Source organism: Girardinichthys multiradiatus, chromosome 8 (genome assembly GCF_021462225.1).
Source record: "Girardinichthys multiradiatus isolate DD_20200921_A chromosome 8, DD_fGirMul_XY1, whole genome shotgun sequence".
Lineage (NCBI taxonomy): Eukaryota > Metazoa > Chordata > Actinopteri > Cyprinodontiformes > Goodeidae > Girardinichthys > Girardinichthys multiradiatus.
The window spans coordinates 5,548,194-5,562,004 of NC_061801.1; the positions used below are offsets into that span (position 1 = coordinate 5,548,194).

A 13,811-nucleotide genomic window follows, 5' to 3' on the forward strand; every position below is an offset into this window, starting at 1 on the left:
TCCCGACCTCCCTGGATCAGAGACTGGAGTATGGGATCGCCATCTGATGCATCATTTATCTAAACTCAAAGAGGCAAAACAAAATGAGGAGAGTGAATTAAAAACGTTACAAACTCAGCTCCTGAAAATGCAATTAGCAGAAGCTAAACAGAAGGTCGGGAAAAAGAAAAAGGAGGGTAAAACACCTAAAATTATGTATGAAGGTGCAGTGTCTCAGCCCCCTCAGGCTCCTCCATTTCCTGGAAATCGAGAAACAGCAGGACAGTGGCATCAGGCCCCGGTCCCATATCAGGGACATGCTGGTTGTTTTGGGGGACGGGGAGGGCCAAGAGCAAGGGGATTCCAGACAGGACCACAGAGGAGACTGGGTAATGCTGACGTGCGTTATTACTGCAATGAGCCTGGACACTGGGCCCGAGATTGCCCCCATAAGAATGATCCACCCAGAGGGTATGGGTGTTATGGTCCCGCCATGGCTCGTCCGGCCCGTCCATACAGAGGCAGAGGTGGCCCAGCACACGGTGCACACGGACCACAACTCCGGACCACAACTCAATTACCGGCCTGGGACGAGCCTAGTCTCTGGCCTGAGCACCACTGAAGGTCCCCACTGACCCCAGAAGACAGCGGGACTGCGGACCCCTTGCTGTCTGTGACTGTGTCCGGAAATAGCCTTTCTTTTCTGGTGGACACTGGGGACACATGTTCAACCATCAAACAGGCTCCTCCAAACACACTCTCCACCAGGACTACAACAGTCATGGGGTTCTCGGGGGCAAAACAGGTCCTGCCATATACCAAGCCCTTAAAGACTGAAATTGGTGGACAGACACTGAATCACGGTTATCTAGTCTCCACTGACACACCAGTAAATTTACTGGGTAGAGACATGTTAATAAAACTGGGAGCAACCATTTTATGCGGGACTGATGGACTGCAGGTTCACCTGCCCAATGGCATCCAGTTATTTTGTGGCAATAACACTTCTTTTTCACATGGACAATACCTCCTCCAGGGGTTTGAGTGCTCAAATGCCCCTCCTTGAACCGTCACCTTAACGTGGTGGAGGGGTTTGAGTGCTCAAATGATCCTAGAGGCTATGTTGTCTGGGGCCTAAATGCCCCTGGTAGGGTCTCCCATGGCAAACAGGTTCTAGGTGATGGGTCAGACAAAGAATGGTTCAAGAACCCCTCATGAAGAACACAATATCGAGGCACGTGACGTCGCCCGGTACGGCGGAGCCGGGGTCCCACCCTGGAGCCAGGCCTGGGGTCGGGACTCGTCGGAGAGCGCCTGGTGGCCGGGTTGCTCCTCGCGGGACCCGGCCGGGCCAAGCCCGAACGAGAGACACGAGGCCATCCTCCAGTGGGCCCACCACCTGCAGGGGGAACCGTGAGGGACCGGTGCAAAGAGGATTGGGTGGCGGACGAAGGTGGAGACCTCAACGGCCCGATCCCCGGATGCTTAGGCTGGCTCTAGGGACGTGGAATGTCACCTCGCTGGGGGGGAAGGAGTCTGAGCTTGTGCGGGAGGTCGAGAGATATCGACTAGAAATAGTCGGGCTCGCCTCCACGCACAGCGTGGGCTCTGGAACCCATCTCCTTGAGAGGGGTTGGACTCTCTTCTACTCTGGAGTGGCCCACGGGGAGAGGCGGCGGGCTGGTGTGGGTTTGCTTGTTGCCCCCCAGCTCAGCCGTCTCGTGTTGGGGTTTACCCCAGTGGATGAGAGGGTTGTATCCCTGCGCCTTCGGGTTGGGGAGAGGTCTCTGACTATCATTTCAGCCTACGGGCCGAGTGGTAGTGCAGAGTACCCTGCCTTCTTGGCGTCCCTGTCGGGGGTGCTGGATAGTGCCCCTCCCGGGGACTCCATTATTCTGCTGGGGGACTTCAACGCCCACGTGGGGAACGACAGTGACACCTGGAGAGGCGTGATCGGGAGGAATGGCCTCCCCGATCTGAAACCGAGTGGTGTTTTGTTATTGGACTTCTGCGCTAGTCACGGATTGTCCATAACGAACACCATGTTCAAACATAAGGGTGTCCATCAGTGCACTTGGCACCAGGACACCCTAGGCAGGAGGTCGATGATCGACTTTGTTGTCGTATCATCAGACCTTCGGCCGCATGTTTTGGACACTCGGGTGAAGAGAGGGGCTGAGCTGTCCACTGATCATCACCTGGTGGTGAGTTGGATCCGCTGGAGGAGGAGAAAGCCGGACAGACTCGGCAGGCCCAAGCGCATAGTGAGGGTCTGCTGGGAACGCCTGGCGGAGCCCTCGGCCAGGGATGTATTCAACTCCCACCTCCGGGAGAGCTTCGACCAGATCCCGGGGGATGTTGGAGACATAGACTCAGAGTGGACCATGTTCTCTGCATCTATTGTCGATGCTGCTGCCCATAGCTGCGGCCGTAAGGTCTGCGGTGCCTGTCGTGGCGGCAATCCCAGAACCCGGTGGTGGACACCGGCAGTAAGGGATGCTGTTAAGCTGAAGAAGGAGTCCTATCGGCTGTGGTTGGCTTGTGGGACTCCTGAGGCGGCTGACGGGTACCGTGAGGCCAAGCGTGCTGCGGCCCGGGCTGTGGCAGAGGCAAAAACTCGGGCCTGGGAAGAGTTCGGTGAGGCCATGGAGAAGGACTACCGGTTGGCCTCGAAGCGATTCTGGCAAACCGTCCGACGCCTCAGGAGGGGGAAGCAGTGCTCTGCCAACACTGTTTATAGTGGGGGCGGGAGACTGCTGACCTCGACTGAGGACATTATCGGGCGGTGGAAGGAGTACTTCGAGGATCTCCTCACGCATTCCGTGGTGGAAACAGAGGCTGGGGACTCGGAGTTGGACTCTTTCATCACCCAGGCTGAAGTCACCGAGGTGGTTAAAAAGCTCCGCGGTGGCAAGGCTTCGGGGGTGGATGAGATCCGCCCTGAGTACCTCAAGTCTCTGGATGTTGTAGGGCTGTCATGGTTGACACGCCTCTTCAACATTGCGTGGCGGTCGGGGACAGTGCCTCTGGACTGGCAGACTGGGGTGGTGGTCCCCCTTTATAAGAAGGGGGACCGGAGGGTGTGTTCCAACTACAGGGGGATCACACTCCTCAGCCTCCCTGGTAAGGCCTACGCCAGGGTATTGGAGAGGAGAGTCCGACCGATAGTCGAACCTCGGCTTCAGGAGGAACAGTGTGGTTTTCGTCCCACCCGTGGAACACTGGACCAGCTCTATACCCTCTACAGGGTGCTCGAGGGTTCATGGGAGTTTGCCCAACCGGTTCACATGTGTTTTGTGGACCTGGAGAAGGCATTCGACTGTGTCCCTCGTGATGCCCTGTGGGGGGTGCTCCAGGAGTATGGAATCGGGGGCCCTTTATTAGGGGCCATCCGGTCCCTGTACGAGCGGAGCAGGAGTTTGGTCCGCATTGCCGGCACTAAGTCGGACCTGTTCCCAGTGCATGTTGGACTCCGGCAGGGCTGCCCTTTGTCGCCGGTCCTGTTCATAACTTTTATGGACAGGATTTCTAGACGCAGCCAAGGGCCGGAGGGGGTCTGGTTTGGGGACCAGTGGATTTCGTCTCTTCTTTTTGCGGATGACGTGGTCCTGCTGGCCCCCTCTAGCCAAGACCTACAGCATGCGCTGTGGCGGTTCGCAGCCGAGTGTGAAGCGGCTGGGATGAGGATCAGCTCCTCCAAGTCCGAGGCCATGGTACTCAACCGGAAAAGGGTGGCTTGTCCTCTTCAGGTTGGAGGGGAGTTCCTGCCTCAAGTGGAGGAGTTTAAGTATCTCGGGGTCTTGTTCACGAGTGAGGGAAGAATGGAGCGGGAGATCGACAGACGGATCGGTGCAGCTGCCACAGTAATGGGGGCGCTGTGCCGGTCCATTGTGGTGAAGAGAGAGCTGAGCCGAAAAGCAAAGCTCTCAATTTACTGGTCGGTCTACGTTCCTACCCTCACCTATGGCCATGAACTTTGGGTCATGACCGAAAGAACGAGATCACGGATACAAGCGGCTGAAATGAGCTTCCTCCGTAGGGTGGCCGGGCACTCCCTTAGAGATAGGGTGAGGAGCTCGGCCATCCGGGAGGGGCTCGGAGTAGAGCCGCTGCTCCTCCACATCGAGAGGAGCCAGTTGAGGTGGCTCGGGCATCTATACCGGATGCCTCCTGGACGCCTTCCTCGGGAGGTGTTCCAGGCACGTCCCACCGGGAGGAGGCCCAGGGGACGGCCCAGGACACGCTGGAGGGACTATGTCTCTCGGCTGGCCTGGGAACGCCTTGGGCTCCCCCTGGAGGAACTGGAGGAGGTGTCTGGAGAGAGGGACGTCTGGGCGTCTCTGCTGAGTCTGCTGCCCCCGCGACCCGGTCCTGGATAAGCGGAAGACGACGAACGAACGAATACCTCCTCCAGCCACTGTAGGACTCAATGGCTGATATATACTGGGTTTTGCTGCAACCTGAAACCACCGCGCACAGAGGAATTCTCTCGGCTTTCCATTGGTGGAAATCCTGGGTCTCCACTCTGGCGCCCTCCACTCTGGGTCTCCTCCTGACCCCCCACATGTCACCTTGTTTTATGATAGAAATAATTGTGAATGTTACCAGGAAAGCTTTGCTGACGAGTTAGAGGGTACACACTGGGACATTGTCACCACAGACATTTATGTAGCACCAGAAGGAGTGGTGGCCGAGGTTCACTTGACTGAAGAGCAGGAAGTGTGGTTTAGGATGTGGTCTGATGACGTGCCTCATGTCTCTTTGGAGGTGTGTTAAAACGCTCCCTGAACCTACAGGATTGGCAGCCTTTGGCAACCCCTGACCTTTTTTACTCGCCCTCGGGGAACACGTATCGCATATTCAACCACTCCACGGATGTGGGCACACTGGAGCATGTTCAGTTAGACAGACACCATGGTAGGGAAAAAACAGACCATCCGCTGGCAGCTGCTATTGTGGAAAAAATGCCTTCCACCCTCTGGGCAGAGGGGCCCACAGATGTAGGCCTTATTCAATGTTCCCCCATTACCTTTCAGTTGACCACTGACCAACCAATATGGAAGCCCCAATACCCTCACAAACCAGCAGCAGAACTAGGTATTAAAGATACAGTGGAAGGCTTCTGGAACTCAGGTGTTTTAGAGTGTGCACATTCTTCTTCATGGAACACACCCATTCTGCTAGTGGAGAAAAAAGGGACGGGTAAATGGCGCATGGCACATGATTTACGGGCCATAAATGCAGCTTTGGCCACCCCTACCGTTCCCGTGCCCAATCCCTATGTTGCTCTGACAAATCTTAACCCTGACCATTGCTGGTTTACCTGCATTGATCTGGCCAACGCATTTTTCTGCCTTCCTTTAGCTGAGGAATGCAGGGACATTTTCACATTTACCTATAAATCTCATAGGTATAGATACATTCGTTTGCCGCATGGATTCGCGCTTTCTCCAGGAATCTTCAATCAGGTTCTGAAAGATTCTCTCCAAGATTGCCCATTACCACCAAACACCACTCTGATTCAGTACGTGGATGACATTCTCCTCGCAACACCCACTGTGGCTGAATGCCTTGAGGCAACAGCAATTGTCCTGTCGCATTTGGCCAAAAAAGGCTACAAGGTTAGCAAAGCCAAACTCCAAATCTGCAGACGCCAGGTTGACTTTTTGGGCAGAGTTGTTTCCCAACCTGGCACGGGGATATCCCCAGCTCACCAATCTGCAGTTTTGTCCCACCCAAAACCACTCCTGGTTAAGGACATGTTGTCTTTCCTAGGACTCACAGGGTATAGCAGATCTTTTGTGCCCGGCTACACCGACCTCACTGCACCCCTTAGAGATCTTGTCAAAAAACTGGGCATGAGAAACCTCACTGCCCCGCTTGAATGGACCAGAGAAGCTGAAGAAGCGTTCATTAACTTAAAAACCAGCCTCTCGCAAGCTGCACATTTGGCACACCCAGATTACACGTTGCCCTTCCAGTTGGATGTTTCTGTCCTCATGTACATAAGTGTAATGCTGGACAACATGGAACAAAGACATCATGAGTGCACCCGATACGCAGCAGGGATGGCTAAAATAATCCAAAAAACAGCGCACGTAGTGATGGGACATCCTCTTAACATATTGACATCACATGGTGTGGTGGCCTTTGTGAACTCTCAGGCTATCACACTCTCCCCACTGAGACAACAGAGGCTGAGTAAGGTGCTGGAGGCCCCAAACATCACATACACACATGAAGGAATAAACATGGCAGATAGAATAATTACCGGTACACCACATGTCTGCGCAGAAAAAGTGGAGTTCAATTAAAAAATCAGAACAGATCTACAAAGTACATCCCTAACAGACGCCCGAAACCTGTACACAGACGGGTGCTGCTTCAGACATGACACAGAAGGACTTAAGGTAGCATACGCGGTGGTGGAAGACACAGGGACAGATTTTGTCACAGTACAGGCAGAGGAACTGACAGACGCACAATCAGCGCAGAGAGCAGAAGTTTTGGCAGTAATAGCTGCTCTGGAAGTAGGAGCAGGACAGAAGGTTAACATTTACACAGATTCTGCATACGCTACAGGAGCAGTACATGTAGAGCTCAAAGAGTGGCTGAGGACAGGATTCAGAACTGCAGGACAGAAACCCATTAAACATGAACAGGAAATGAGAAAGTTGGCTGAAGCTTTGTTGCTCCCTCAAGAAGTAGCCGTCATTAAATGCAGAGGACATGACAGCAGTAACACCAGAGTAGCGCAAGGGAACCAGGCAGCTGACCGGGCAGCTAAACAGTGTGCAGGATATCAGCCCAGGCACATAATGCTGTGTTCAGAAGCAGGGTGGACACCAGAACCCACCCTGAAAGAAGTAATGAAATTACAAAAGGGGGCCTCTCCTGAGGAATAATCAGTTTGGAAGGCCCGAGGGGGCTCAGAGGATCAGAGTGGTCTCTGGAGAAGCCCAGATGGACGTCCCATCTTGCCACCAGGTCTTACCAAAGTAGCCCTAGAAGAAGCACACGGAGTAGGACATGTGGGAACAACGCAAATGTTGAAAAATCTTGAACATTGGTGACACCCTTTTTTGAAACCAATGGCAGTGCATTGGATTAATTCATGATGTGAGACGTGCAGGCAGTTCAATGTTAGACCAACCTTGAAGCCAGAACCTGGAAAGTTCCCAGTAGACCCAATAGCAGGAAAATAGGTTATCATTGATTATACAGACATGACTGAGAGAGTAAATGGGTTCAGATATCTGTTGGTGTGTGTGGATGCATTTACTGGATGGCCGGAGGCATAGCCTACAAAAAAGGAAGACAGCACATCTGTGGTGAAGTGTTTGATAAATCATTATATCCCTAGACATGGTTTTCCAGCTAAAATAAGGTCTGACAACGGAACACATTTCAAAAATGAGGAACTCAAGGAAGTAGAAAAATTTCTGGGACTGAAACACTCATTTGGCACTGTGTACCATCCACAGTCACAAGGGAAGGTTGAAAGAATGAATCAAACCCTTAAAACCAAATTGGCTAAAATCTGTGCACAGACCAAAATGAATTGGGTTACTGCCTTACCATTAGCTCTGATGTTTGAACGGAGTTCTATAAATCAGAAACATGGTTTGACCCCACATGAGCTGCAAACAGGGAGGCCATTTCCAGGCCCCCAAACAAGGTTACAGTTTCTCACTTAGTGTGAACAATCTATGTCTCATCATGATTATTACAGATCTCTCCACAGTCTTGTTACAGCTTTCTCCAAACAGATCCCAGCAGAACCAGAGACCAGGGTCGGAACCACCACCTCGGAAGCCGAGTGGGTCCTCCTGAAAGTCATCAAAAGAAAGTGGACAGAGCCAAGGTGGACCGGTCCATTTCAGGTCACAGAGAGGACAACCCATGCAGTCAGGCTGAAGGGCAAAAGCGCTACTTGGCATCACTGGAGCCCACTGGTGTACTTGTGGTTGTTGGTGTCCGCGGCTGGGTGCTTTGGTGTGGGCTGGCTCACTCCCGGTGGCTGCTTGCCGGGGCCTGGCCCCCTGGGCTCTGTCGGGCCTCTGCTTGGGGGGAGGTGTGTCCCGGGGTCTTGGGCCTTTGGGTCCATGGCTGGATCTGCTCGGGCATGGACGGCTGCCGGCGGGGCCTGCGGACTCGTCGCTGCAGCTCCCTGGGGCTTCTGCACTGTCGCTGCTGGGTGGTTCCCCTGGGACTCTCCACTGCTCTTCTCTGGGGGGGTTGCGGTAGTCCCGGCGGTGGTTCTCCTGGGGTTCTTGTGCTTTGGGGGGTCTTTAGATATCTGTGACTCAGATCTCTTCAGTGTCCGTCCAGGGACCATGGGGCAGGCCTGTGGGTCCTCACACTCGCTATTGCATATTTTTGTGGAGAAATCTTGTATACAAAAGCGCGTCCACACTCATACTCACAGGTGTTAAGCTTCACGTGTTGACAGATACACAGATGTTCTATTTTGGGCTGCACCTCTCACTAAGTACATTTTACATTCAGAATTACTGTGTACTATTTAAAAAAAAAAAAAAAAAAAAAAAAACAGCTGTAGGTGTATAAGCAAGCAGGGTGTAATCTTGTATTCTCTTTATCCTTCTTTCTCTCCTCCACTCTTTCCTCCTTTTCTCCCCTTTTTCCCCATCTCTCTCTTTTTTGAGCTTCATTTTTCCTTTTCATTTCAGTCTCCGTGTCCGTAACAATTGAAATATTCCCAAAGAAGTTTATAATAAAGTTTCTTCTATAAATATCAAGCAGAGCTTTAAAGCATTAGCTGTGATGCTCTGCTTGTGAAAGTAAATCTGTTGGGCAATTTCTTGGCACTCAGACAACAATTCTGAGCGATACTCTGCCGGACAGGACACAATAAAAAAAAAAACATATAAAAGAAAAGACGAGTTTTTGATCCCGCTCTGCTTCCTCCGAGCCTGTCTGCCTTTGGTCCAGCAACAGAATAGCTAACCATGACAATATCAATGGGTCCGGCTGTTGGTGAAGGTGCAATGATTTCTTGCCAGCTTTTGGCCACTTAGCAGTAGTTGTAATGTTAAAATGCTACAGTGTACCTAAGTGTTGTTCACCATGGTCATCCCTTTATGACCACAGTGTACCCATCTTCTGATGACAACTTCCACCAGGATAATGTACCATGTCACAAAATTAAAATAATCCAGATCTCCAGAAGACGTCCAGATCTCAATACAGGATGTGGTGACAGAGAAGATTCACATCATGGATGTAAACATTCATGTGGACAAATGATGTGTCAAACATCCATGCTGACATTAGTCCAATTTCTTTATTAAAATCCAGACAATATAATCCAAAATGTCTGGATTAAGGCAATTCTCAAGGAATAGGGAGTTCTAGTTGATACTTGCAAAGTTTACATAATAAAAATAAATATATAATAGTAATACTTACGTGTTACTTTCCTTTGTAGATTCTTTAGCAAGTTTATCTGTAGTTTAATTTCCTTTCCCTCCAATATGTGTCTGTACTCGGAGACCAATAAGGTATTGTCGCTCGTTGATGACGCATATTAGCCTTTCCCTGTATGGCTTTATGTTTGGAGTCTCAGAATCAGAATCAGCTTTATTTGAGTGGTTGTTTCAAGGAGCAGAGATCAAGTTTTCTCCTAAACTCAGCAGTGAGAGCGTCGCTGTTCCTCTTGAGGTAAGACAGAAACTAATGTGCTTTTCCGCTCGCACGTGTTTTCATGAGTCGCTCTGTTTACAAACAGCTCTTCTTTCTGTGAGCTCTGACAGCTAACTGCTAACTCCCCGCATCTCTGCTGATTGTTATCATACAGGCTGGATATTAATGACATACTGTTTCAGATGTAAGGTTTAATATATCAGGAGCATTTACCTTTATTTTGGTTTCACCGGGTCAATTAATAGGCAGAAGAAGGACTTAAAGCACTATTTGGTACGTTAAAGACGCCGCCATATTGGGACGGTATACCTTATTTAAAGGTTTCACTTTTGCGGCTTATAATCTTAAAAAGAATGCAAACTGTCATGGAATTCATCAGGTATGTTTGCAAACAATTTTCAATGCAGTCCCATGATCCATATGCTTTCTGTCTCATTCACTAATTATGGCATATGGTTTATGGGATTGCATAATATCCATTTTATTTTCTCCTGATGTCTGTGCTCTATTAAACTCTATTTTCCAAGGCCTGAATTTCTAAAACAGCTTCTCTCATTCACATATTTTAATAGCTTCTATAACAGAGAAGCAGTCTATTTAGACTGTTTGCAACTGTGGTCACTTTTTACCCTCTTGTGCCATACATTCATTCTCTGCACACTGATAATACAGGTCCTTCTCAAAATATTAGCATATTGTAATAAAGTTAATTATTTTCCATAATGTCATGATGAAAATTTAACATTCATATATTTTAGATTCATTGCACACTAACTGAAATATTTCAGGTCTTTTATTTTCTTAATACGGATGATTATGGCATACAGCTCATGAAAACCCAAAATTCCTATCTCACAAAATTAGCATATTTCATCCGACCAATAAAAGAAAAGTGTTTTTAATACAAAAAACGTCAACCTTCAAATAATCATGTACAGTTATGCACTCAATACTTGGTTGGGAATCCTTTTGCAGAAATGACTGCTTCAATGCGGCGTGGCATGGAGGCAATCAGCCTGTGGCACTGCTGAGGTCTTATGGAGGCCCAGGATGCTTCGATAGCGGCCTTTAGCTCATCCAGAGTGTTGGGTCTTGAGTCTCTCAACGTTCTCTTCACAATATCCCACAGATTCTCTATGGGGTTCAGGTCAGGAGAGTTGGCAGGCCAATTGAGCACAGTGATACCATGGTCAGTAAACCATTTACCAGTGGTTTTGGCACTGTGAGCAGGTGCCAGGTCGTGCTGAAAAATGAAATCTTCATCTCCATAAAGCTTTTCAGCAGATGGAAGCATGAAGTGCTCCAAAATCTCCTGATAGCTAGCTGCATTGACCCTGCTCTTGATAAAACACAGTGGACCAACACCAGCAGCTGACACGGCACCCCAGACCATCACTGACTGTGGGTACTTGACACTGGACTTCTGGCATTTTGGCATTTCCTTCTCCCCAGTCTTCCTCCAGACTCTGGCACCTTGATTTCCGAATGACATGCAGAATTTGCTTTCATCCGAAAAAATTACTTTGGGCCACTGAGCAACTGCTGCTTCTCTGTAGCCCAGGTCAGGCGCTTCTGCCGCTGTTTCTGGTTCAAAAGTGGCTTGACCTGGGGAATGCGGCACATGTAGCCCATTTCCTGCACACGCCTGTGCACGGTGGCTCTGGATGTTTCCACTCCAGACTCAGTCCACTGCTTCCGCAGGTCCCCCAAGGTCTGGAATCAGCCCTTCTCCACAATCTTCCTCAGGGTGCGGTCACCTCTTCTCGTTGTGCTGCGTTTTCTGCCACACTTTTTCCTTCCCACAGACTTCCCACTGAGGTGCCTTGATACAGCAATCTGGGAATAGCCTATTTGTTCAGAAATGTCTTTCTGTGTCTTACCCTCTTACTTGAGGGTGTCAATAGTGGCCTTCTGGACAGCAGTCAGGTCGGCAGTCTTACCCATGATTGGGGTTTTGAGTGATGAACCAGGCTGGGAGTTTTAAAGGCCTCAGGAATCTTTTGCAGGTGTTTAGAGTTAACTTGTTGATTCAGATGATTAGGTTCATAGCTCGTTTAGAGACCCTTTTAATGATATGCTAATTTTGTGAGATAGGAATTTTGGGTTTTCATGAGCTGTATGCCAAAATCATCTGTATTAAGACAATAAAAGACCTGAAATATTTCAGTTAGTGCGCAATGAATCTAAAATATATGAATGTTAAATTTTCATCATGACATTATGGAAAATAATTAACTTTATCACAATATGCTAATATTTTGAGAAGGACCTGTATATTCATATGATCTTACCATGATCGTGTAGACTACTGACCCAGACCATTTAGAGGCTCGGGAATGCTCTGCAGGTCTGCTCGGCAGCTGATTAGGGTGTGAAACCATGAGTTTACAATGTTTTCTGAGATGCTGAATTTTGGTTTTTCATTATGTGTAAGCCATAATCATCATAATTGCAAGCAATAAAGGCTTGAAATATGTCACTCTGTATGTAATGAATCTAAATAATACGCGAGTGATACAAAATATTGAGCATTTTCAAGATATTAAGATTTTTTGAGCTGTACCTGTATATTGTTATCAGTTCATGGCCAGATCGATTAGAACGATGTTAACCTTGTCCAGAATGGAGATCTATAAATCTACAAGCGGATCTGTTTTTCCTGTTCTGAGGTAATTTAGGTTTTCCTGGCCAAGGTTTATGGGATGTTGGATGGGTTACAGGTTTGCATTCCCTTCTTTGTTTAAAAACAACAATAGCTCGACCCCCTGCACACGCTTCAGCTCACTGTAACCTAAATGATACCGGATCTACAATGCAAATATTTAACCCTTTTCAGGTGGCAAGCAATCACACTTGGAAAACTTGAGAACAGTTGCAAGAGTTCAGTTAAGTTTGACTCAGAATGTACAGCTGATTTCACATTCAAAATATCAGTCTTTTTTCCAAGCTTTTGTACATTACACACAGCTGACAAAACAAGCTTAGGTGGGATTATTCCTCTGGCTCAGTTTAATTTTTCTGTATTTTGACTGACAGTTTTAAGATTGTGCAATTACTTGAAGTTAGAAGGGTCATACATTTAAGATTTTTATCAAGAATTGATTCATACCAGCCAGTGACATTGAAACACCCAATAGTGCAGTGACAGTGCCGCAGAAGCCCCAGGGAACTGCAGCAACGAGACCACAGGCACCGCCAGCAGCTGGCTAAGCTGGAGCAGATCCAGCCATGGACCCAGAGATTCAAGACACAATAGCACACAAACCCTCCGGCAGAGGCCCGCCAGGTGTCCCAGGTCCCATCAAGCAGCCACCGGGAGTGAGCCAGCACACACCCGAGTACCCAGACCTGGACACTGAGATCCACCAACGCACTGGTGGGCACAGGGGAAACAGGCCCCACATTTGATGGGGGGGCCTAAGATGATCCAGGAGAGGCAGCAGCCTAAAAACCAACCTGACAGAAAAACAGGCACACAAAATATCATAATTATAATTACATGTTCCCACCCTCATGCGTACACATACAAACACCCACACACTCAATGTAAAGATACACAAGAATTGACATTGTACATTCACTCACACTCCCCATACACACTCTATTCTCCCAGGTCCAGGTACCGATACCCTGGATGGGCCGGACCCAGGATCTGGTACCCTTCATTCCAGGGTGGAGACAGGCAGACTGCCCGAGCAACCAGTCCAGACTAGGGCCGTGCACTGCCCGAACCAGAACAACCCCGGCCCCGACCGCGACATCATTAAGTAAAGTTTTGGCTAAAAGTATATTTAAATCCATCCATGCAGTCTCATTCAGCTTGCTATGAACTTGTTGACCACTAATGACAATTAGTCCACATCCATGTTGATAAGTCAGTCAGTCAGTCATTTTCTACCACTTATTCCATAGTGGGTCACAGGGGAGCTGGTGCCTATCTCCAGCAGTCTATGGGCGAGAGGCGGGGTACACCCTGGACAGGTCACCAGTCCATTGCAGGGCAACACACAAACAACCACACACACACTCATACACCTAAGGGCAATTTAGAGAGACCAATTAACCTAACAGTCATGTCTTTGGACTGTGGGAGGAAGCCAGAGTACCTGGTGAGAACCCACACATGCACGGGGAGAACATGCAAACTCCATGCAGAAAGACCCCTGGCC

General features: G+C 49.1%; 1 protein-coding gene across 2 annotated transcripts in view; it reads left to right on the top strand.

The window, feature by feature from the left end:
- The first annotated feature begins 9,501 nt into the window (after window positions 1–9,501).
- The window catches only part of xrcc4 (X-ray repair complementing defective repair in Chinese hamster cells 4), a 41,256-nt gene continuing 36,946 nt past the window's right edge, over window positions 9,502–13,811 (top strand). The window contains exons 1-2 of one of the 2 annotated variants that reach the window (XM_047373641.1): window positions 9,502–9,660; window positions 13,256–13,409. In XM_047373641.1, the coding sequence (XP_047229597.1) occupies window positions 9,517–9,660; window positions 13,256–13,409 (298 nt within the window). In that variant the 5' untranslated portion in view covers window positions 9,502–9,516. The remainder of the gene's footprint in view (window positions 9,661–13,255; window positions 13,410–13,811) is intronic. The other variant, XM_047373642.1, reaches the window with a different exon arrangement.